Here is a 27,402-nt window from a genome sequence, read left to right on the forward strand (position 1 = left end):
CTGAGAATCAATTCGCTCCTCTCTTCACCAGAAGAATGGTTCAAAAGCTAAAGGGGACGACAAACCTCAAACTGCCTGTCTCTGGCTCATTCAGCCAAAAGCTGTCACTCCCCATCCCTCCATGTACATACATGCACACTCAGCTAAGTGAGCATAAATTTGCAATAGAAGGGAAAAAGCTGCTGATTCCACTGATTTCTCCCTCCTCTGACTCCGCAGACTTCTCCCTCCTCTGACTCCGCAGACTTCTCCCTCCTCTGACCCCACAGACTTCTCCCCCCTGACCCCACAGACTTCTCCCTCCTCTGACCCCACAGACATCTCCCTTCTCTGACTCCGCAGACTTCTCCCTCCTCTGACCCCACAGACTTCTCCCTCCTCTGAGCCCACAGACTTCTCCCTCCTCTGACACCACAGACTTCTCCCCCCTCTGACTCCACAGACTTCTCCCTCCTCTGACACCACAGACTTCTCCCCCCTCTGACCCCACAGACTTCTCCCTCCTCTGACCCCACAGACTTCTCCCTCCTCTGACCCCACAGACTTCTCCCCCCTCTGACCCCACAGACTTCTCCCTCCTCTGACCCCACAGACATCTCCCTTCTCTGACTCCGCAGACTTCTCCCTCCTCTGACCCCACAGACTTCTCCCTCCTCTGACCCCACAGACATCTCCCTTCTCTGACTCCGCAGACTTCTCCCTCCTCTGACCCCACAGACTTCTCCCTCCTCTGACCCCACAGACTTCTCCCTCCTCTGACACCACAGACTTCTCCCCCCTCTGACTCCACAGACTTCTCCCTCCTCTGACACCACAGACTTCTCCCCCCTCTGACCCCACAGACTTCTCCCTCCTCTGACCCCACAGACTTCTCCCCCCTCTGACCCCACAGACTTCTCCCTCCTCTGACCCCACAGACTTCTCCCTCCTCTGACCCCACAGACTTCTCCCTCCTCTGACCCCACAGACTTCTCCCTCCTCTGACTCCACAGACTTCTCCCTTCTCTGACTCCGCAGACTTCTCCCCCCTCTGACCCCACAGACTTCTCCCTCCTCTGATACCACAGACTTCTCCCTCCTCTGACCACACAGACTTCTCTCCCCTCTGACCCCACAGACTTCTCCCTCCTCTGACCCCACAGACTTCTCCCTCCTCTGACCCCACAAACTTCTCCCTCCTCTGACTCCACAGACTTCTCCCTCCTCTGACATCACAGACTTCTCCCTCCTCTGACTCCACAGACTTCTCCCTCCTCTGACCCCACAGACTTCTCCCTCCTCTGACATCACAGACTTCTCCCTCCTCTGACCCCACAGACTTCTCCCTCCTCTGACCCCACAGACTTCTCCCTCCTCTGACCCCACAGACTTCTCCCTCCTCTGACACCACAGACTTCTCCCCCCTCTGACCCCACAGACTTCTCCCTCCTCTGACTCCACAGACTTCTCCCTCCTCTGACTCCACAGACTTCTCCCTCCTCTGACCCCACAGACTTCTCCCTCCTCTGACCCCACAGACTTCTCCCTCCTCTGACCCCACAGACTTCTCCCCCCTCTGACCCCACAGACTTCTCCCTCCTCTGACCCCACAGACTTCTCCCCCCTCTGACCCCACAGACTTCTCCCTCCTCTGACCCCACAGACTTCTCCCCCCTCTGACCCCACAGACTTCTCCCCCCTCTGACCCCACAGACTTCTCCCTCCTCTGACCCCACAGACTTCTCCCTCCTCTGACCCCACAGACTTCTCCCTCCTCTGACTCCACAGACTTCTCCCCCCTCTGACCCCACAGACTTCTCCCTCCTCTGACCCCACAGACTTCTCCCCCCTCTGACCCCACAGACTTCTCCCTCCTCTGACCCCACAGACTTCTCCCTCCTCTGACCCCACAGACTTCTCCCCCCTCTGACCCCACAGACTTCTCCCTCCTCTGACCCCACAGACTTCTCCCTCCTCTGACCCCACAGACTTCTCCCTCCTCTGACCCCACAGACTTCTCCCCCCTCTGACCCCACAGACTTCTCCCTCCTCTGACCCCACAGACTTCTCCCTCCTCTGACTCCACAGACTTCTCCCTCCTCTGACCCCACAGACTTCTCCCTCCTCTGACCCCACAGACTTCTCCCTCCTCTGACCCCACAGACTTCTCCCTCCTCTGACACCACAGACTTCTCCCTCCTCTGACACCACAGACTTCTCCCTCCTCTGACCCCACAGACTTCTCCCCCCTCTGACCCCACAGACTTCTCCCTCCTCTGACCCCACAGACTTCTCCCTCCTCTGACTCCACAGACTTCTCCCTCCTCTGACCCCACAGACTTCTCCCTCCTCTGACTCCACAGACTTCTCCCTCCTCTGACCCCACAGACTTCTCCCTCCTCTGACCCCACAGACTTCTCCCTCCTCTGACCCCACAGACTTCTCCCTCCTCTGACCCCACAGACTTCTCCCCCCTCTGACCCCACAGACTTCTCCCTCCTCTGACCCCACAGACTTCTCCCCCCTCTGACCCCACAGACTTCTCCCTCCTCTGACCCCACAGACTTCTCCCCCCTCTGACCCCACAGACTTCTCCCTCCTCTGACCCCACAGACTTCTCCCTCCTCTGACCCCACAGACTTCTCCCCCCTCTGACCCCACAGACTTCTCCCTCCTCTGACCCCACAGACTTCTCCCTCCTCTGACCCCACAGACTTCTCCCCCCTCTGACCCCACAGACTTCTCCCTCCTCTGACCCCACAGACTTCTCCCTCCTCTGACCCCACAGACTTCTCCCTCCTCTGACCCCACAGACTTCTCCCTCCTCTGACCCCACAGACTTCTCCCCCCTCTGACCCCACAGACTTCTCCCTCCTCTGACCCCACAGACTTCTCCCTCCTCTGACTCCACAGACTTCTCCCTCCTCTGACCCCACAGACTTCTCCCTCCTCTGACCCCACAGACTTCTCCCTCCTCTGACCCCACAGACTTCTCCCTCCTCTGACCCCACAGACTTCTCCCTCCTCTGACACCACAGACTTCTCCCTCCTCTGACACCACAGACTTCTCCCTCCTCTGACCCCACAGACTTCTCCCCCCTCTGACCCCACAGACTTCTCCCTCCCCTGACTCCACAGACTTCTCCTTCCTCTGACCCCACAGACTTCTCCCTCCTCTGACCCCACAGACTTCTCCCTCCTCTGATACCACAGACTTCTCTCTCCTCTGACACCACAGACTTCTCCTTCCTCTGACTCCACAGACTTCTCCCTCCTCTGAGCCCACAGACTTCTCCCCCCTCTGACTCCACAGACTTCTCCCTCCTCTGACCCCACAGACTTCTCCCTCCTCTGACTCCACAGACTTCTCCCTCCTCTGACCCAACAGAGTTCTCCTTCCTCTGACCCCACAGACTTCTCCCCCCTCTGACTCCACAGACTTCTCCCTCCTCTGACCCCACAGACTTCTCCCTCCTCTGACTCCACAGACTTCTCCCTCCTCTGACCCAACAGAGTTCTCCTTCCTCTGACCCCACAGACTTCTCCCTCCTCTGACCCCACAGACTTCTCCTTCCTCTGACCCCACAGACTTCTCCCCCCTCTGACCCCACAGACTTCTCCCTGCTCTGACCCCACAGACTTCTCCCCCCTCTGACCCCACAGACTTCTCCCTGCTCTGACCCCACAGACTTCTCCCCCCTCTGACCCCACAGACTTCTCCCTCCTCTGACCCCACAGACTTCTCCCCCCTCTGACCCCACAGACTTCTCCCTCCTCTGACCCCACAGACTTCTCCCTCCTCTGACCCCACAGACTTCTCCCCCCTCTGACCCCACAGACTTCTCCCTCCTCTGACACCACAGACTTCTCCTTCCTCTGACCCCACAGACTTCTCCCTCCTCTGACCCCACAGACTTCTCCCTCCTCTGACCCCACAGACTTCTCCCTCCTCTGACCCCACAGACTTCTCCCCCCTCTGACCCCACAGACTTCTCCCTCCTCTGACACCACAGACTTCTCCTTCCTCTGACCCCACAGACTTCTCCCTCCTCTGACCCCACAGACTTCTCCCTCCTCTGACACCACAGACTTCTCCCTCCTCTGACACCACAGACTTCTCCCTCCTCTGACCCCACAGACTTCTCCTTCCTCTGACCCCACAGACTTCTCCCTCCTCTGACCCCACAGATTTCTCCCTCCTCTGACCCCACAGACTTCTCCTTCCTCTGACCCCACAGACTTCTCCCTCCTCTGACCCCACAGACTTCTCCCTCCTCTGACCCCACAGACTTCTCCTTCCTCTGACCCCACAGACTTCTCCCTCCTCTGACCCCACAGATTTCTCCCTCCTCTGATACCACAGACTTCTCCCTCCTCTGACACCACAGACTTCTCCTTCCTCTGACCCCACAGACTTCTCCCTCCTCTGATACCACAGACTTCTCCCTCCTCTGACACCACAGACTTCTCCTTCCTCTGACCCCACAGACTTCTCCCTCCTCTGACCCCACAGACTTCTCCTTCCTCTGACCCCACAGACTTCTCCCTCCTCTGACCCCACAGACTTCTCCCTCCTCTGACACCACAGACTTCTCCTTCCTCTGACCCCACAGACTTCTCCCTCCTCTGACCCCACAGACTTCTCCTTCCTCTGACCCCACAGACTTCTCCCTCCTCTGACACCACAGACTTCTCCTTCCTCTGACCCCACAGACTTCTCCCTCCTCTGACCCCACAGACTTCTCCCTCCTCTGACCCCACAGACTTCTCCCTCCTCTGACCCCACAGACTTCTCCCCCCTCTGACCCCACAGACTTCTCCCTCCTCTGACACCACAGACTTCTCCTTCCTCTGACCCCACAGACTTCTCCCTCCTCTGACCCCACAGACTTCTCCCTCCTCTGACACCACAGACTTCTCCCTCCTCTGACACCACAGACTTCTCCCTCCTCTGACCCCACAGACTTCTCCTTCCTCTGACCCCACAGACTTCTCCCTCCTCTGACCCCACAGACTTCTCCCTCCTCTGACCCCACAGACTTCTCCCTCCTCTGACACCACAGACTTCTCCCTCCTCTGACCCCACAGACTTCTCCTTCCTCTGACCCCACAGACTTCTCCCTCCTCTGACCCCACAGACTTCTCCTTCCTCTGACCCCACAGACTTCTCCCTCCTCTGACCCCACAGACTTCTCCTTCCTCTGACCCCACAGACTTCTCCCTCCTCTGACCCCACAGATTTCTCCCTCCTCTGACCCCACAGACTTCTCCTTCCTCTGACCCCACAGACTTCTCCCTCCTCTGACCCCACAGACTTCTCCCTCCTCTGACCCCACAGATTTCTCCCTCCTCTGATACCACAGACTTCTCCCTCCTCTGACACCACAGACTTCTCCTTCCTCTGACCCCACAGACTTCTCCCTCCTCTGATACCACAGACTTCTCCCTCCTCTGACACCACAGACTTCTCCTTCCTCTGACCCCACAGACTTCTCCCTCCTCTGACCCCACAGACTTCTCCTTCCTCTGACCCCACAGACTTCTCCCTCCTCTGACCCCACAGACTTCTCCCTCCTCTGATACCACAGACTTCTCCCTCCTCTGACACCACAGACTTCTCCTTCCTCTGACCCCACAGACTTCTCCCTCCTCTGACCCCACAGACTTCTCCTTCCTCTGACCCCACAGACTTCTCCTTCCTCTGACACCACAGACTTCTCCCTCCTCTGATACCACAGACTTCTCCCTCCTCTGACACCACAGACTTCTCCTTCCTCTGACCCCACAGACTTCTCCCTCCTCTGACCCCACAGACTTCTCCTTCCTCTGACCCCACAGACTTCTCCCTCCTCTGACCCCACAGACTTCTCCCTCCTCTGACTCCACAGACTTCTCCCTCCTCTGATTTCACAGACTCATCCCTTGAACAGAGGTAGGGGTATTTGATAATCCCAAGTCCCATTCTTCCATCCTACTAACATCTGTTGTCAGGGGGGAGTTTTGTACGTTTTCAGGAGCTCTGCTGAGCCTCCCTTCCCCATAGACCCCCCAACTTTATTGTATACGGGAGGAACTGCCCTGAAGGTTATAGTACCCCCTTCTCTTAGTGGGTAAGTTGTTTCCAGGTTCTATACCTTGTTAGACTCTGTGTGTTGTGGTGAACCGTCATGGAGGAATGTTCTAGATTTTGGGGCCTTTCTTCTCCACATATAGAGGCCCAGGCGATGTTTATGCTGCACTTGACAGCTTCTAGATTGCGCTTTGGAAATTGCCCAGGTGTTTTCTCTCATCCAGGAGGTCGGAGACAAATTTCAGGGATTTTCCCATAACTGATAAGGCTCCTGACGGAGACACTGTAAGTCGTGCGCCATGAGGATTTCTAAATCAGCTAAGAGTTTATTTTATGCCGTTACAACTGAGCAAAGTTATAGTAAAACTAAACATATTCTCATAAAAAAATGTAAAAGAATTTACTTTTGCACCTGAGCTCTAAATATCTCCCAGACTCCCAGATTCCTCTCGTGCTGCACGTACACGCTGGATTGCTTTCCCTGCTGCGACCATCAGGCTGATCCTCCGGTGGCCTGTGATGGATAACGGTATTACAACCATGACCACACACAGGCAGATCTAATTACCCATAAGCCTTCACTCTTTGCGCCTTCGCCCTATATACACCGTCTATACTGTATGCACATTACAGCAGTGGTGATGAGATGGCTTGGATTGGCGCCTTGGTGGAAATTAGTTTTATTCCCAGCACCATTTGGCAAATGTTTGCATCCATATGAAGTGTCACCTGCTAGGTAATGTTGTTTCCTCTGCAGATAAAAGGGGATATTATTATATCAAATCATGAAATGTTCTTTACTGGTAGAGCCAGGAAATTGCAATAGTAGAATGTGATGACACCTTTAGGAAAGGTCAGATGTTTTCCTACAGAAGCAGAATATACAGGAATTTCTGGTATTAACAATGGCGAACGCCGAGCACAGATCTACGAGTCCGGAGCGATGTACAATCTACAATCTCGTGTAATATAACCTGTGGTGTGCGTAGAGAAATGGGCAGCGGGCATTGTGTGCCCGAGTATTCCTGAGCACCATATAGTATAGATATACTGGGCGGTGGGATTATAATGCACCATATACAGCACTGTAGCACAATATATTTGGCGCACTTTACGGCGGTATTTCTGGGCCTGTCTATGGCATTGTTATATGCATAGGGAGCTAGGGGAGATAATGGAGCTTACATAAGTCATAGACTTGTTTTAGGAGGTTGTCTGGATCTGTAATACAGTAAGTGCAGGTTACTGAGCGATGCAGAAGACACATTCATCTCACAGAAGCGCCAAAACCTAATAGACTGTCGACCGAAGAACCGTCACGGGAGAGAATGACATTCAAGACTTCAACATTTCATCAACTGTTCCACAAAAGATGTCAAGCTGCTTCCACAACAGCTCAATGGGGTTGAGATCCGGTGACTGCACTGGCCGCTCCATTACAGACAGAATACCAGCTGCCGGCTTCTTCCCTAAATAGTTCTTCCATAATTTGGAGGTTTGCTTTGGGTCATTGTCCTGTTGTAGGATGAAATTGGCTCCAATCAAGCGCTGTCCACAGAGTATGGCATGGCGCTGCAAAATGGAGTGATAGCCTTCCCTATTCAATATCCCTTTTACCTTGTACAAATCTCCCACTTTACTAGCACCAAAGCAACCCCAGATCATCACATTACCTCCACCATGCTTGACAGGTGGCGTCACACTCTTCCAGCATCTTTTCAGTTGTTCTGCGTCTCACAAATGTTCTTCTGTGTGATCCGAACACCTCACACTTGGATTCTTCTGTCCATAACACTTTTTTCCAATCTTCCTCTGTCCAATGTCTGTGTTCTCTTGCCTATATTAATCTTTTCCTTTTATTAGCCAGTCTCAGATATGGCTTTTTCTTTGCCACTCTGCCCTGAAGGCCAGCATCCCGGAGTCGCCTCTTCACTGTAGATGTTGACACAGGCATTTTGCATGTACTATTTAATGAAGCTGCCAGTTGAGGACCTGTGAGGCGTCGATTTCTCAAACTACAGACTCTAATGTACTTGTCTTGATGCTCAGTTGTGCAGCGCGGCCTCCCACTTCTCTGTCTACTCTGGTTAGAGCCTGTTTGTGCTCTGTTCTGAAGGGAGTAGTACACACCGTTGTAGGAAATCTTCAGTTTCTAGGCAATTTCTCGCATGGAATAGCCTTCATTTCTAAGAACAAGAATAGACTGTCAAGTTTCACATGAAAGTTCTTTTTTTTTTGGCCATTTTGAGAGTTTAATGGAACCAACAAATTTAATGCTCCAGATTCTCAACTAGCTCAAAGGTTTATAGGTTCTCTAATCAGCCAAACTGTTTTCAGCTGTGCTAACATACTTGCACAAGGGTTTTCAAGGGTATTCTAACCATCCATTAGGCTTCTTACACAGTTAGCAAACACAAAGTATCATAAGAACACTGGAGGGATGGTTGTTGGAAATGGTCCTCTATACACCTATGGAGATATTATATTACAAACCAGACGTTTGCAGCTAGAATAGTCATTTACCACATTAACAATGTATAGAGTGTATTTCTGAATCATTTAATGTTAGCTTCATTGGAAAAAACTGTGCTTTTCTTTCAAAAAATAAGGACATTTCTAAGTGACCCTAAACTTTTAAACGGTAGTGTATGTATTATCTAATATTTATCTATTATTTATCATATATTATCTATTATCTATTTATTATCTATCTATTATTTATCTATTATCTATCTCATCTATCATATATTATCTATCTATCTATCTATCCCTCCATCTGTAGATAAATTATTGCTTTGTGCTCATATTACATTTTGTTACATTGGATAAAGTTCAGGACCCTGGGATCTCTGCCGCTAGATTTTTGTTGAGTGTTTGATGCGTGAATGGCCTTTAATGTGCTTGATATGTGTGATAAATGGCGGACAGAATACCTATAGCAGGCGACGCTTTGTAAAGGTTAGCGGAGGAATGCAGAGCAAGGCTGCCATGAATAGACGCCTTCAGTCCGAGCTTTCCTACAGCCTCTCGCTGTGCCGGGACATTGGCCATAGTGTGTATGCGCGGCGATCACACCCGCCCTGGTGATGAAAGAGTGGCTTATCCAGATTCTGTCCTCGTGCTCCATATAAACAACAGGAGCGACGGCTCGAAATAAAAACCCTCCCCGGTGAAATCATGAGACCCTCATTTAATGCACAAAACCCCCATTGGATGTAAACGTGCGTTACCATCTCGGGGGTGGAAACTTCACTAGGAATTAAGAAAAAAATTCTATTCAAAGAACCTCAACAGAAAAAATGTCTAAAAGCGGCGCTAAGCATTTCGATGCAGTCGCTATGGCGTCCACTCTCGCTTATGCAGGAGGGGACAGACATTCCTAATCTTACGGGGAGATTTTCCAGTGTTATTGTGATACTTCACATCGTGCCGCTGAATCATTCACAAAGTAAAAAAAGTATATAAAAGGCTGATTATTAATGAGCTGGGTACAGGCAGGTCACATAATGGACGCCATGGTGATGGAATTCTGCAGAGTTATCTGACTGCCCCATAAACGATGTGTAATGTCCAAGACGCCGTCATGTGTCTGCAGCACCATGGTCCCCAGAGATGGGAGCGTCAGTGGCGAATACCGGCCACGAGCTCCGAGGCGATGTGACTCAGATTACAGAGATGGAGCTTGTACAAGAAGCTAATAATTACTGAAAACTAAGAAGATGAAGGGGCTGGAAGGTGAACCTGCACCCCAGACTCAGGTCTTTTGCAGCTTCAAACAGGTTTTCCTCCAGGACTGCCCTGTATTTAGATCCATCCATCTTCCCATCAACTCTGACCAGCTTCCCTGCCCCTGCTGAAGAAAAGCCTCCCCACAGCAGGATGCTGCCACCACCATGCATAACGGTGGGGATGATGTTTTCAGCGTGATGTGTAGTGTTAGTTTTCCACTATACATGGCGTTTTGCATTTAGTCCAAAAAGTTCTACTTTGGTCTCATCTGACAAGATTACCTTCTTCCATATGCTCGCTGGGTCCCCTTCTTGGTTTTTGCAAACTGCAAAGGGGAATTCTTATGACTTTCTTCTTGCCACTCTTCCATAATGGCCAGATTGGTGCAGTATACGACTTAGGCCACATTCACGCAATCAGTATTTGGTCAGTGTTGTTTTGCATCAGTATTTGTAGGCCAAAACCAGTAGTGGGTAAAGAATACAGAAATACGCTCATGTTTATATTACAGTCCTCTCATTGTTCCACTCCTGATTTTGGCTTACAAATACTGATGTAAAATACTAACCAAAAACTGAACATGTGAACATGACTTAATAGTTGTGAACAGATTCTCCCCTTGAGCTGTGAATCTTTGCAGATCCTCCAGACTGACCATGGGCTTCTTGGCTCCTTCTCTAATTAGTGCTCTCCTTGCTTGGGATGTCAAGTTAGGTGGCCGACCATGTCTTGATAGGTTTACTCTTGTGCCATACTCCTTCCATTTTTGGATGATGGCTTGAACAGTTCTCCATGCTCAGTGCTTAAGCTCATGCTATTTTTTATAACCTAACCCTGCTTTCGTCTTCTCCACCACTTTATCCCTGACCTGTCTGATGAGCTCCTTGGTTTTCATGATGCTATTTGATATCTAATGTTCTCACACAAACCTGTGAAGCCTTCACAGAACAGCTGTAGTTATACTGAAGAAATCACACCCAGGTGGAAGCAATGTACTAATTATGTGACTTCTGGAGGTGATTGGTCACTCAGGTTTTTATTTAAGGGAATCGGACTACAGGGGACTGAATACAAATGTACCTCACAATTTTCAGATTTTTATTTTTACAATAATTATAAAACCCCGTATCAATTTCTATCTATCAGTCCATCAATCCATCATCCATCCAGGCATCTAGAAATCTGTATCCATCAATCTTTACTATATACTATGCCCAGAATTGCATTATAGTTGTAACATAAACTACACAGATAATGTGAATGATGCACACAAACTGCAGATAATGCCTATAAAGAGAGCACCACACATGACTAGATACATACCGTAATCAGTGTCCAGATAAATAATGCAAGACGTCTCAGGATGGAAAACATTTATCACATCCAGAAAAATGGAACATATGGTCAAATAGCATGAAATAATGTCAGATGTCATACATCTCTGATAGAACGACTGCTTGCAATGCTAAAGTCCATCAATTGTTATACTCTGTTGTATCTAAACTGTGTGATACAGTTTCCCATATTCCCAATATGTGATACTATTAAACTTGTCTTTACGATCTTGTCTTTCAGCTAAATAATGGAGTGACAGCAGGACAAGGTCTAGGGGTCGAGATTATGGTCACTTTCCAGTTGGTACTATGTGTAGTTGCTGTCACAGACAGAAGAAGACACGATATTTCAGGATCTGTTCCTCTGGCGATAGGACTTTCTGTTGCTCTAGGACATCTAATTGCGGTAAGAAAACGCAAGGTCCAGCTATAAACAGAGAAGGCAGCACAGGTATGAGTGTATACCATCAACAGAACGAATACTGCCCCTAAGTACAAAAATATATCTACTATAATACTGCCCCCTATGTACAAGAATATAACTACTATAATACTGCCCCTATGTACAAGAATATAACTACTATAATACTGCCCCTATGTACAAGAATATAACTACTATAACACTGCTCCTATGTACAAGAATATAACTACTATAATACTGCCCTTATGTACAAGAATATAACTACTATAATACTGCCCCTATGTACATTAATATAACTACTATAATACTGCTCCTATGTACAAGAATATAACTACTATAATACTGCCCCTATGTACAAGAATATAACTACTATAATACTGCCCCTATGTACAAGAATATAACTACTATAATACTGCCCCTATGTACAAGAATATAACTACTATAACACTGCTCCTATGTACAAGAATATAACTACTATAATACTGACCCTATGTACAAGAATATAACTACTATAATACCGCCCCTATGTACAAGAATATAACTACTATAATACTGCCCCCTATGTACAAGAATATAACTACTATAATACTGCCCCCTATGTACAAGAATATAACTACTATAATACTGCTCCTATGTACAAGAATATAACTACTATAATACTGCTCACTATGTACAAGAATATAACTGCTATAATACTGCTGCCTATGTACAAGAATATAACTACTATAATACTGCTCACTATGTACAAGAATATAGCTACTATAAAACTGCTGCCTATGTACAAGAATATAACTACTATAATACTGCCTCCTATGTGCAAGAATATAACTACTATAATACTGCCCCCTATGTACAAGAATATAACTACTATAATACTGCCCCATGTACAAGAATATAACTACTATAATACTGCTCACTACGTACAAGAATATAACTACTATAATACTGCCCCATGTACAAGAATATAACTACTATAATACTGCTCACTACGTACAAGAATATAACTACTATAATACTGCCTCCTATGTACAAGAATATAACTACTATAATACTGCTCACTACGTACAAGAATATAACTACTATCAAACTGCCCCATGTACAAAAATATAACTACTATAATACTGCTCCTATGTACAAGAATATAACTACTATAATACTGCTGCCTATGTACAAGAATATAACTACTATAATACTGCCCCTATGTACAAGAATGTAACTACTATAATACTGCCCCCATGTACAAAAATATAACTACTATAATACTGCTCACTATGTACAAGAATATAACTACTATAATACTGCTCACTATGTACAGGAATATAACTACTATAATGCTGCCCCCTATGTATAAGAATATAACTACTATAATACTGCCCCATGTACAAGAATATAACTACTATAATACTGCCCCCTATGTACAAGAATATAACTACTATAATACTGCCCCATGTACAAGAATATAACTACTATAATACTGCTCACTATGTACAAGAATATAACTACTATAATACTGCCCTTATGTACAAGAATATAACTACTATAATACTGCTCCTATGTACAAGAATATAACTACTATAATACTGCCCCTATGTACAAGAATATAACTACTATAATACTGCCCCTATGTACAAGACTATAACTACTATAATACTGCCCCCTATGTACAAGAACATAACTACTATAATACTGCCCCTAAGTACAAGAATATAACTACTATAATACTGCCCCTATGTAGAAGAATGTAACTACTATAATACTGCCCCTAAGTACAAGAATATAACTACTATAATACTGCCCCTAAGTACAAGAATATAACTACTATAATACTGCTCCTATGTACAAGTATATAACTGCTATAATACTGTCCCTAAGTACAAGAATATAACTACTATAATACTGTTCCTATGTACAAGAATATAATTACTTTAATACTGCTCCTAAGTACAAGAATATAACTACTATAATACTGCCCCATGTACAAGTATATAACTACTATAATACTGCCCCTAAGTACAAGAATATAACTAATATAATACTGCCCCTATGTACAAGAATATATCTACTATAATACTGCTCCTATGTACAAGAATATAACTACTATAATACTGCCCCCTATGTACAAGAATATAACTACTATAATACTGCCCCCTATGTACAAGAATATAACTACTATAATACTTCCCCTATGTACAAGAATATAACTACTATAATACTGCGCCTATGTATAAGAATATGACTACTATAATACTGCCCCTATGTAAAAGAATATAACTACTATAATACTGCCCCCTATGTACAAGAATATAACTGCTATAATACTGCTCCTATGTACAAGAATATAACTACTATAATACTGCCTCCTATGTACAAGAATATAACTACTATAATACTGCCCCCTATGTACAAGAATATAACTACTATAATACTGCTCCTATGTACAAGAATATAACTACTATAATACTGCCCCTATGTACAAGAATATACGTACTATAATACTTCCCCCTATGTAGAAGAATATAACTGCTATAATACTGCTCCTATGTACAAGAATATAACTACTATAGTACTGCCTCCTATGTACAAGAATATAACTACTATAATACTGCCCCCTATGTACAAGAATATAACTACTATAATACTGCTCCTATGTACAAGAATATAACTACTATAATACTGCTCACTATGTACAAGAATATAACTGCTATAATACTGCTGCCTATGTACAAGAATATAACTACTATAATACTGCCTCCTATGTGCAAGAATATAACTACTATAATACTGCCCCCTATGTACAAGAATATAACTACTATAATACTGCCCCATGTACAAGAATATAACTACTATAATACTGCTCACTACGTACAAGAATATAACTACTATAATACTGCCCCATGTACAAGAATATAACTACTATAATACTGCTCACTACGTACAAGAATATAACTACTATAATACTGCCTCCTATGTACAAGAATATAACTACTATAATACTGCTCACTACGTACAAGAATATAACTACTATAATACTGCCCCCTATGTACAAGAATATAACTACTATAATACTGCCCCATGTACAAGAATATAACTACTATAATACTGCCCCTAAGTACAAGAATATAACTAATATAATACTGCCCCTATGTACAAGAATATATCTACTATAATACTGCTCCTATGTACAAGAATATAACTACTATAATACTTCCCCTATGTACAAGAATATAACTACTATAATACTGCGCCTATGTATAAGAATATGACTACTATAATACTGCCCCTATGTAAAAGAATATAACTACTATAATACTGCCCCCTATGTACAAGAATATAACTGCTATAATACTGCTCCTATGTACAAGAACATAACTACTATAATACTGCCTCCTATGTACAAGAATATAACTACTATAATACTGCCCCCTATGTACAAGAATATAACTACTATAATACTGCTCCTATGTACAAGAATATAACTACTATAATACTGCTCACTATGTACAAGAATATAACTGCTATAATACTGCTGCCTATGTACAAGAATATAACTACTATAATACTGCCTCCTATGTGCAAGAATATAACTACTATAATACTGCCCCCTATGTACAAGAATATAACTACTATAATACTGCCCCATGTACAAGAATATAACTACTATAATACTGCTCACTACGTACAAGAATATAACTACTATAATACTGCCTCCTATGTACAAGAATATAACTACTATAATACTGCTCACTACGTACAAGAATATAACTACTATAATACTGCCCCATGTACAAGAATATAACTACTATAATACTGCTCACTACATACAAGAATATAACTACTATCATACTGCCCCATGTAGAAAAATATAACTACTATAATACTGCTCCTATGTACAAGAATATAACTACTATAATACTGCTGCCTATGTAAAAGAATATAACTACTATAATACTGCCCCTATGTACAAGAATGTAACTACTATAATACTGTCCCCATGTACAAAAATATAACTACTATAATACTGCTCACTATGTACAGGAATATAACTACTATAATGCTGCCCCCTATGTATAAGAATATAACTACTATAATACTGCCCCATGTACAAGAATATAACTACTATAATACTGCCCCCTATGTACAAGAATATAACTACTATAATACTGCCCCATGTACAAGAATATAACTACTATAATACTGCTCACTATGTACAAGAATATAACTACTATAATACTGCCCCTATGTACAAGAATATAACTACTATAATACTGCTCCTATGTACAAGAATATAACTACTATAATACTGCCCCTATGTACAAGAATATAACTACTATAATACTGCTCCTATGTACAAGAATATAACTACTATAATACTGCCCCTATGTACAAGAATATAACTACTATAATACTGCCCCTATGTACAAGAATATAACTACTATAATACTGCTCCTATGTACAAGAATATAACTACTATAATACTGCCCCTATGTACAAGAATATAACTACTATAATACTGCTCCAATGTACAAGAATATAACTACTATAATACTGCTCCTATGTACAAGAATATAACTACTATAATACTGCCCCTATGTACAAGAATATAACTACTATAATACTGCCCCCTATGTACAAGAATATAACTACTATAATACTGCCCCTATGTACAAGAATATAATTACTATAATACTATCCCTATGTACAAGAATATAAGTACTATAATACTGCTCCCTATGTACAAGAATATAAGTACTATAATACTGCTCCAATGTACAAGAATATAACTACTATAATACTGCTCCTATGTACAAGAATATAACTACTATAATACTGCCCCTATGTACAAGAATATAACTACTATAATACTGCCCCCTATGTACAAGAATATAACTACTATAATACTGCCCCTATGTACAAGAATATAATTACTATAATACTATCCCTATGTACAAGAATATAAGTACTATAATACTGCTCCCTATGTACAAGAATATAAGTACTATAATACTGCCCCTATGTACAAGAATATAATTACTATAATACTATCCCTATGTACAAGAATATAAGTACTATAATACTGCTCCCTATGTACAAGAATATAAGTACTATAATACTGCTCCTATGTACAAGAATATAGCTACTATAATACTGCTCCCTATGTACAAGAATATAACTACTATAATGATCTTTTTATTTAAAAACTGACAACCATATATTACAGAATATTTACACTGAAATCGCAACATTACCAAATCCCAACAGTTTCCTCCGCTTTTTCATGGTCTATGGAACATAAATGTTTATCTCTCTATAATGGACGGAGTCCACTATAAAGTTCAGCATCAGACAGCGGCCGGACATATCTCCAGGACTCTGTCCACTTGGACTTCCATGGTATTACACAGAATCCACACGCCGTCATTTCTCTCCAGCCCGAAGGACCAGAATGACGGACCCAGTCTTTAATCTCTCTTTGCTGCAGCCACATGGGCATTGTCCTTCAGACACTGTTCACATTACTGGAGCTTATTCTCTGCCACATCCTGGTCACTTAGACTTTCTGGTCTTCTTCCTCCTTCCACTGCTGTCACCTGCAGTGCCCCACCTCTTCGTGGACACGGGAGGGTCAGGATCCATCTCATCAGAGGCATTTTCTATGGTGTATGAAGGACCTTGCTCCATCTGTGCCTCCTCATCTTTGTCTTCTCCCAATACATTGTAACGTCCGGGACTTACCTCCAGCACTGGAGACTCAGAGGTTTTCTGCTCTGCTATGATTTTTCTGATGGAATCCACAAAGGGTTTTTTCCTTCTTACAGTCACATACCCGTCCACAGCCACACTGGACACTGCGGACAGATTAACGGCTTCTACAGATGTACTGGGCTGCTGCTCAGGCGGTTTGGAGACAGGTTTTCTGGACACTGTAGGTCTCTCTTTAGTTACTGGTATTTTAGACCCTACTTTAAGGGCTGAACATTGTTTAGATCTTAGTTTCATGGTCAATGATGGTAATTTACGTCTTTCCTTAACGACTGAATGTACTTTATATGGTCCTTCAGTGGCTGGTGGTACTTTATATGGTTCTTCAGTGGCTGGTGGTCCTAGTAGTGCAGCATCCGTTAGTAATATCCCACTCTTTGGAGCATGTTGGCTGCTACTATGGCTTGTCACCTCATCAGTGCCGGCTTCTTGGACAACATCTGCACCTCTGGTGACATCTTTCATAATTTCCAAGGAGGTCTGGCCATTATATTTATTGTGTTCTGCATGAGGGCAATTCCGGAACGTATGTCCGGGTCCTGAGCACAAGTTACAGATAACGGGCCCTGTGCATGTATCCCTTGTATGCCCGGACTGTCCACACAATGAGCACGTGATACGAGAGCAGTTCATGGCGAGGTGCCTGCCCCCACATCTATGGCACAGACGTGGCTGACCGGGGTAGTAGCATATCCCCCGCTCTGAGCCCAGGTAGAAGGAGTGGGGCAGATGTCTGGTTACACCATTCTCTTGTAGAAGCTGGATTTTCACAGAATATCCTCCATTCCATATATGCTCCTCATCATAGATCTTCTCGGGATGACTTCTCACCATGCACTGCCGGCTCAGCCAGTGCTGCAGATCCGCCAGCGCCACCACCTCAGACTGGAACAGAACAGTGGCCGTTATTTCCTGCGGCTTAGACAGCTGGATACACTGGAGATGATCCCAGATCTCATCTCCTCTGGTGTCATTATAGATGGTCCAGAACATATCTAGATCACACTGGAGCTTAAAGCTGATGTCATAGATCCTGCTGGATGGGACATGGATCAGAGCATAGACCTCAGACGCCTTAAACTTCATAAACTCTTTCAGGAGAACTTTTCCAACATAGAGTCTGGATGGGATCTTCTCCTCTGGTCCTGTGTACTTTATCCTGACTGCGTTCCTCCTCTGAGGTGGAGGGTTCACTAGTCTTGTGACATTGGAGAACAGTCTCCTGAACCGATGTTGGTCAGCAGAAGGGTCAGTGCCGGAGCTTTCCCCAGGTAGAAGTGGATCAGTGCTGGAGCTCTCCCCAGGTAGAGGTGGATCAGTGCTGGAGCTCTCCCCAGCCGCAGGTGGATCAGTGCTGGAGCCTTCCCCAGCCACAGGTGGATCAGTGCTGGAGCTTTCCCCAGCCACAGGTGGATCAGTGCCGGAGCTTTCCCCAGCCGCAGGTGGATCAGTGCTGGAGCTTTCCCCAGGTACAGGTGGATCAGTGCCGGAGCTTTCCCCAGCCGCAGGTGGGTCAGTGCTGGAGCTTTCCCCAGGTAGAGGTGGGTCAGTGCTGGAGCTCTCCCCAGGTAGAGGTGGGTCAGTGCTGGAGCTTTCCCCAGCCCCATGATCACTGACACCTGTTTGTGCTGCAAAAACGCCCAGATCCACTACTGATTGTTGTACAATGCGGTCTCCATTCACTGACATGGAGGGTTCAGAGTCCATTACCACTGACGACTCACAGTCCATTATTACTGCAGTGTGGTCTCCATTCACTGACATGCATGACATAGACTTCATTATTACCACTGACTGATGTACAATATTGTCTCCATTCACTGACATGGAGGGTTCAGACTCCATTATAATGTTTGTGTCTGTTGCAGGCAGGCAAGCACCAGTGAGCGGGGTCTCACACACAGCACTGAGCGGGGTCTCACACACAGCACTGAGCGGGGTCTCACACACAGCACTTAGCGGGGTCTCACACACAGCACTGAGCGGGGTCTCACACACAGCACTTAGCGGGGTCTCACATACAAAGTCAGTACAGGGGGCACTTTCTTCATCATACACAGGAGCTGTGCTCACTTCATTGCTGCATACAGAGTCCACTGCAGTTAACCCTTCGTTTGCCGAGACATTTTCCTCTGCAGCGATCCCTGCATTATCTGCTGCCTCAGACCCCTCACATTGTGCGGCTGATATAAGTGCTGCATTTCTTTCTGGACTTCCTTGCTCCACACTCTGCACAGTTTTATTTTTAATGTCCTTTTTATCAATGAAGCTTTTTCCACTCACCTTCGGGGCTCTGGATCGCCTCTTTTTCTTCATAGTGCAAGTTACCTTTCTGGGCACAGACTGTACATCTTTCACCAGCTTTCGTTTGCAATCATCCAGTCTCTCACTTTTCATCAATTTTAGCTTTGGATCAGTTTCATTCCTAATTTCATCTTTTAATTTGCTGATTTGCAATTTAAGCTTAAAAATACTTTGCCTTGTAACTTCATCACTCAATCCAGCACCATAGCAAGCAGGTCTAGAAGACTCACCAGCCACCATTTCCAGCTTTCCATTACCATCAGGTCCATGCTGCAGGCCACACTCCAGGCTGGGAGCTTCCCCTGGATCATCAGCCCAGCTTCCCTCCCCTCCACCTGGGTCAGAAGCCATGCCTCCGCCCCGCTGGGAGCTCACAAACACACGTCTATCCTCTCCTATGGACAAGAATAGAACTACTATAATACTGCCCCTATGTACAAGAATATAACTACTATAATACTGCTCCTATGTACAAGAATATAACTACTATAATACTGCTCCTATGTACAAGAATATAACTACTATAATACTACCCCTATGTACAAGAATATAACTACTATAATACTGCCCCTATGTACAAGAATATAACTACTATAATACTGCTGCTATGTACAAGAATATAACTACTATAATACTGCTCCTATGTACAAGAATATAGCTACTATAATACTGCCCCTATGTACAAGAATATAACTACTATAATACTACCCCTATGTACAAGAATATAACTACTATAATACTACCCCTATGTGCAAGAATATAACTACTATAATACTGCCCCTATGTACAAGAATATAACTACTATAATACTACCCCTATGTACAAGAATATAACTACTATAATACTACCCCTATGTACAAGAATATAACTACTATAATACTACCCCTATGTACAAGAATATAACTACTATAATACTGCCCCTAGGTACAAGAATATAACTACTATAATACTGCCCCTATGTACAAGAATATAACTACTATAATACTGCTCCTATGTACAAGAATATAACTACTATAATACTGCCCCTATGTACAAGAATATAACTACTATAATGCTGCTCCTATGTACAAGAATATAACTACTATAATACTGCTCCTATGTACAAGAATATAACTACTATAATACTGCCCCTATGTACAAGAATATAACTACTATAATACTGCTCCTATGTACAAGAATATAACTACTATAATACTGCTCCTATGTACAAGAATATAACTACTATAATACTGCTCCTATGTACAAGAATATAACTACTATAATACTGCTCCTATGTACAAGAATATAACTACTATAATACTGCCTCTATGTACAAGAATATAACTACTATAATACTGCCCCCTATGTACAAGAATATAACTACTATAATACTGCCCCTATGTACAAGAATATAACTACTATAATACTGCCCCTATGTACAAGAATATAACTACTATAATACTGCTCCTATGTCAAGAATATAACTAATATAATACTGCCCTTATGTAGATGATAACTATTGATGTGAATGATGTATGTTGATCACTGAGTTGTAGACATGTGAACAGACTGATACACAATAATGGGTTTGTGTTTTGTCTGAGGCAATTACGAGCAGATCACATACATGGCACCTGAATGAGGCACAGACTACACAGACGGCAGCGGCTTTCCCTGTGGATCCAGGATTTGGTGTGATATTGTTGTGTCCTTTTTATTTCAGATCGATTACACTGGATGCGGAATGAACCCTGCAAGGTCTTTCGGTTCTGCAGTAATCGCTAAAAACTTCCAGTATCACTGGGTAAGACTCCACCTGCGCTACGGTTATCTCTGACCTTGGTTCCCCTACAACAACATATGAGACAAGTGCTTAAGTAGCAATCACCTAATCTGTTTACATTTATCCTGTTTTCATATGTGAACAATGGACTCAATATAAGGCCGTTTTCACACATCTGTTTATTTCTGGTACGGAAAAAATGGTACCGGAGATATCCATGTCCGTGTGTCCGTGTGTGTACTACGTGTGGCACTCGTGTGCCGGATCAACAGAACACAGACGGCCGCCGGGGAAGAAGCGCTACAGTAAGCGCTGTTCCCCGGTGGCAGGTGCTGAAGCCGGCTCTAATCATTCTCCCCTGGTCTGCCGGCAAGCAAAGGAGAATGATGAGCGTTATATTAAAGTCCGAACAACAGCAGGTGGTGGATTTTGGGACTGTTACCCCATCATCCAACACCTACTTTATTTGAAAAAAATTACACAGACTCCTCCTAAATTAAACCATACTTACTGCAACACGTAATTCCTCGACGCCCTTGATCTCCTGTAATAAAAGTAAAATAATAAACCAACATTATACCATATCTTTCCGTCATTGTGTCCCACGCCGTAATTCATGTCTGGGGGCTAAATAGTTTTCCACCTGGACGGTGCCAGGATGCGACCGTCCAGGCTGAAAACCACTGGTGAATGAGCTGCTGAGAGTGCAGCATTATTGACCAGAGGTGACATCATCGAGGCTGGGCTGAACTGCGGTGACCTCAGGACCGTGGGAAAAATCCGGTGATGATGTCACCACTGGTGAATGATGCTGCGCCCTCAGCATCTCATACACCAGTGGTTTTCAGCCGGGGCGGTCGCATATTGGCACCGTCCAGGTTGAAAACTATTTAGCCCCCAGACATGGATTACGGCGTGAGACACAACGAGGAACATGTATAGTATATTGTTGGATTATTATTTTACTTTTATTACAGGAGATCGACGGCGTCGGGGGAATTAGGTGTTGCAGTAAGTATGGTTTAATTTAGAATATTAAAAGAGTCTGTGTAATTTTTCCAAATAAAGGATTTTATTCTGGCCGTATCTTTATTTACAAACAATACAACTATAGGATTAGTAATGAGGGTGTCTTATAGATGCCTCTCCATTACTAAGCCATGATCAACCACACAAATATTACCCCATTTGCCACCGCTACAGGGCAATTGGGAATAGCCGGGCAAAGCGCCAGAAAAGGCGCATGTAAGAGATGCACCTTTTCTGGGCGGCTGCAGGCTGCTGTTTTTAGGCTGGGGGGCCTATATCAATGGTCCCTTACCAGCCTGAGAGTAGCAGCCCCCAGCTGTGAGCTTTAGCAAGGCTGGTTGTCGAAAAAGGGGGTGACCCCATGCCATTTTTTTAAATTATTTATTTAAATAATTAAAAAAATAGCAAGGGGACCCCTCTATTCTTGATAAGCAACCTTGCAGAAGCTGTCAGCTGAGGATTGCAGCCCCCAGCTGTGAGTTTTGCCTGGTTGGTTCCAGAAAATAAGGGGGGACCCACGTCAGGTTTTTTATTCATTTATTTCCTTAGATCGCAGCCGGCGACTGTGGAATACCCCGTTCATCCGCACCTACTGTCACTGTTATTAGCGGCAGCAGGTGTCTGATGATGAGGTAAGAGTCCCAAAAGCCCCCACCTGCTGTCGTTCGGACTTTAATATACCGTATATACTCGAGTATAAGCCGACCCGAGTATAAGCCGACCCCCCTAATTTTGCCACAAAAAACTGGGAAAGCTTAATGGCTTGAGTATAACCTAGGGTGGGAAATGCAGCAGCTACTGGTAAATGTCAAAAATAAAAATAGATACCAATAAAAGTAAAATTAATTGAGACATCAGTAGGTTAAGTGTCTTTGAATATCCATATTGAATCAGGAGCCCCATATAATGCTCCATACTGTTCATGATGGGCCCATAAGATGCTCCATACAAAATACACCCCATATAATGCTCCATACAGTGTATGATGGGCTCCATAAGATGCTTCATATTAAAATATGCCCCATATAATGCTGCACAAATGTTGATTATGGCCCCATAAGATGCTCCATACAGATATTTGCCCCATATAATGCTGCACATGGCAACATACAGATATTTGCCCCATATAATGCTGCACATGGCCCCATACAGATAATTGCCCCATATAATGCTGCACATGGCCCCGTAAGATGCTCCATACAGATATTTTCCCATATAATGCTACACATGGCCCCATACAGATATTTGCCCCATATAATGCTGCACATGGCCCCATACAGATATTTGCCCCATATAATGCTGCACATGGCCCCGTAAGATGCTCCATACAGATATTTTTCCCATATAATGCTACACATGGCCCCATACAGATATTTGCCCCATATAATGCTGCACATGGCCCCATACAGATAATTGCCCCATATAATGCTGCACATGGCCCCATAAGATGCTCCATACAGATATTTGCCCCATATAATGCTGCACATTGCCCCATATAATGCTGCACATGGCCCCATAAGATGCTCCATACAGATATTTGCCCCATATAATGCTGCACATGGCCCTTAACAGATATTTGCCCCATATAATGCTGCACATGGCCCCATACAGATATTTGCCCCATATAATGCTGCACATGGCCCCATACACATAATTGCCCCATATAATGCTGCACATGGCCCCATAAGATGCTCCATACAGATATTTGCCCCATATAATGCTGCACATGGCCCCATACAGATATTTGCCCCATATAATGCTGCACATGGCCCCATACAGATAATTGCCCCATATAATGCTGCACATGGCCCCATAAGATGCTCCAAACAGATATTTGCCCCATATAATGCTGCACATGGCCCCATACACATAATTGCCCCATATAATGCTGCACATGGCCCCATAAGATGCTCCATACAGATATTTGCTCCATATAATGCTGCACATGGCCCCATACAGATATTTGCCCCATATAATGCTGCACATGGCCCCATACAGATAATTGCCCCATATAATGCTGCACATGGCCCCATAAGATGCTCCAAACAGATATTTGCCCCATATAATGCTGCACATGGCCCCATACACATAATTGCCCCATATAATGCTGCACATGGCCCCATAAGATGCTCCAAACAGATATTTGCCCCATATAATGCTGCACATGGCCCCATACACATAATTGCCCCATATAATGCTGCACATGGCCCCATAAGATGCTGCATACAGATATTTGCCCCATATAATGCTGCACATGGCCCCATACAGATATTTGCCCCATATAATGCTGCACATGGCCCCATACAGATATTTGCCCCATATAATGCTGCACATGGCCCCATACAGATATTTGCCCCATATAATGCTGCACATGGCCCCATACAGATATTTGCCCCATATAATGCTGCACATGGCCCCACACAGATAATTGTCCCATATAATGCTGCACATGGCCCCATACAGATATTTGCCCCATATAATGCTGCACATGGCCCCATACAGATAATTGCCCCATATAATGCTGCACATGGCCCCATAAGATGCTCCATACAGATATTTGCCCCATATAATGCTGCACATGGCCCCATACACATAATTGCCCCATATAATGCTGCACATGGCCCCATAAGATGCTCCATACAGATATTTGCCCCATATAATGCTGCACATGGCCCCATACAGATATTTGCCCCATATAATGCTGCACATGGCCCCATACAGATATTTGCCCCATATAATGCTGCACATTGCCCCATACAGATATTTGCCCCATATAATGCTGCACATGGCCCCATACAGATATTTGCCCCATATAATGCTGCACATGGCCCCATACAGATAATTGCCCCATTTAATGCTGCACATGGCCCCATACAGATAATTGCCCCATGTAATGCTGCACATGGCCCCATACACATAATTGCCCCATATAATGCTGCACATGGCCCCATAAGATGCTCCATACAGATATTTGCCCCATATAATGCTGCACATGGCCCCATACAGATTTTTGCCCCATATAATGCTGCACATGGCCCCATACAGATTTTTGCCCCATATAATGCTGCACATGGCCCCATACAGATATTTGCCCCATATAATGCTGCACATGGCCCCATACAGATAATTGCCCCATATAATGCTGCACATGGCCCCATAAGATGCTCCATACAGATATTTGCCCCATATAATGCTGCACATTGCCCCATACAGATATTTGCCCCATATAATGCTGCACATTGCCCCATACAGATATTTGCCCCATATAATGCTGCACATGGCCCCATACAGATAATTGCCCCATATAATGCTGCACATGGCCCCATAAGATGCTCCATACAGATATTTGCCCCATATAATGCTGCACATGGCCCATACAGATATTTGCCCCATATAATGCTGCACATGGCCCCATACAGATATTTGCCCCATATAATGCTGCACATGGCCTCATAAGATGCTCCGTACAGACATTTGCCCCATATGCTGTTGCTGCGATTAAAAAATTAAAAAATCACCTCTCAGGCCCCCGGCACTTGCTATATTTACCTTTCCCGTTCCACCATCAGCGCCGCTGTGTCTTCCCTGTCCTGTGCACTGACTGTTCAGGCAGGGGGCGGCGCGCACTAATTGCGTCATCACGCCCTCTGACCTGAGCGTCAGTGCAGAGGATGCAGAAGACACAGCGGCGCTGACGGTGGAATGAGGAGCAGGTGAATATCATGCACTGAGTTATACTCACCTGCTCCTGGCGTGGTCCCTGGACGTCTGTTCCCCGGCGCCGGCAGCTTCCTATAGTGAGCAGTCACCGTTACCGCTCATTACAGTAATAAATATGCGGCTCCACCCCTATGGGAGTGGAGTTGGGTCCATATTCATTACTGTAATGAGCGGTACCATGTGACCGCTCACTACAGGAAGAAGCTGCCAGCGCCAGGGAGCCAGGGACGTGCAGGGACCACGCCAGGAGCAGGTGAGTATTATTACACAGCTCGGCTCCCCCTCCCCTACCAACCCCTGGGTATGACTCGAGTATAAGCCGAGAGGGTTACTTTCAGCCTAAAAAAGTGGGCTGAAAATCTCGGCTTATACTCGAGTATATACGGTAACTCTCATCATTCTCCTCTGCTCGCGCTGATCACCGGCAGAGCAGGGGAGAATGATGAGAGCCGGCTTCAGCACCTGCCGCCGGGGAACAGCGCTTACTGTAGCGCTTCTTCCCCGCTGACGGTGCGTGTCACACAGAGGACATCAATGTGTGTTCTCCGTGTCCTCGTGTGCGGGACGTTTTGCTGTCCTTACTGACGGTAAAAAACGGACATGTCAGCGTGTTTTGCTCACGGACACACGGTCCATGGAAACACACTGACGTGCACCGACCCTTTCATTTGAATGTGGCTACGTGTGTACGTGTCTCCGGTACGTGTGAAAACTGTCACCACACGTACCGGAGACATGGACTTGTGAAGGAGGCCTAAAGTCAACTAAACTTTTCACTTTTTTCTAACTAGATATTTTGGGTTGGACCAATGATCGGAGGAGCGGCCGCCGCCATTATTTATGACTTCATCTTAGCGCCACGAACCAGCGACCTAACAGACCGCCTAAAAGTGTGGACCAACGGACAGGTGGAAGAGTACGAGCTGGACGGAGACGACAACGCCCGCATGGAGATGAAACCAAAATAAAGAAACGTTTAAAAAAAAATATGTAAAAAAACTTCAGGAGACGTCAGTATTATGGACTTATTTGTACAAAAAAAAAAAGAGACGAAAATATTCCAAAATGAGTTTTGTTATTTGCATCTTTTGTTTCTCTTTTTTGTGCTTCTTTTTGCCTTTTGCAGTTTATTTCCTAACCCCATGAACACATACAAGACGTACTGTAAGATTTTATGCTTCTCATAGGTGATTGCATGCTGCGCTACATATGGCTGACACTGCAGTACCAATAGAGGGCCACTAACCTGGGTGAGGGTGGGAGGAAGCAGAAAACTATTTTTGGGTTATAAGTA

General features: G+C 44.9%; 1 protein-coding gene across 1 annotated transcript in view; it reads left to right on the forward strand.

Annotated features, from left to right (window-relative positions):
- The window catches only part of AQP1 (aquaporin 1 (Colton blood group)), a 32,662-nt gene extending 5,567 nt beyond the window's left edge, over positions 1–27,095 (forward strand). The window contains exons 2-4 of the mRNA XM_077267982.1: positions 11,354–11,518; positions 21,300–21,380; positions 26,900–27,095. Of these exons, the coding sequence (XP_077124097.1) occupies positions 11,354–11,518; positions 21,300–21,380; positions 26,900–27,076 (423 nt within the window). The 3' untranslated portion in view covers positions 27,077–27,095. The remainder of the gene's footprint in view (positions 1–11,353; positions 11,519–21,299; positions 21,381–26,899) is intronic.
- The last annotated feature ends 307 nt before the right edge of the window (positions 27,096–27,402 follow it).

Source organism: Ranitomeya variabilis, chromosome 6 (genome assembly GCF_051348905.1).
Source record: "Ranitomeya variabilis isolate aRanVar5 chromosome 6, aRanVar5.hap1, whole genome shotgun sequence".
NCBI lineage: Eukaryota > Metazoa > Chordata > Amphibia > Anura > Dendrobatidae > Ranitomeya > Ranitomeya variabilis.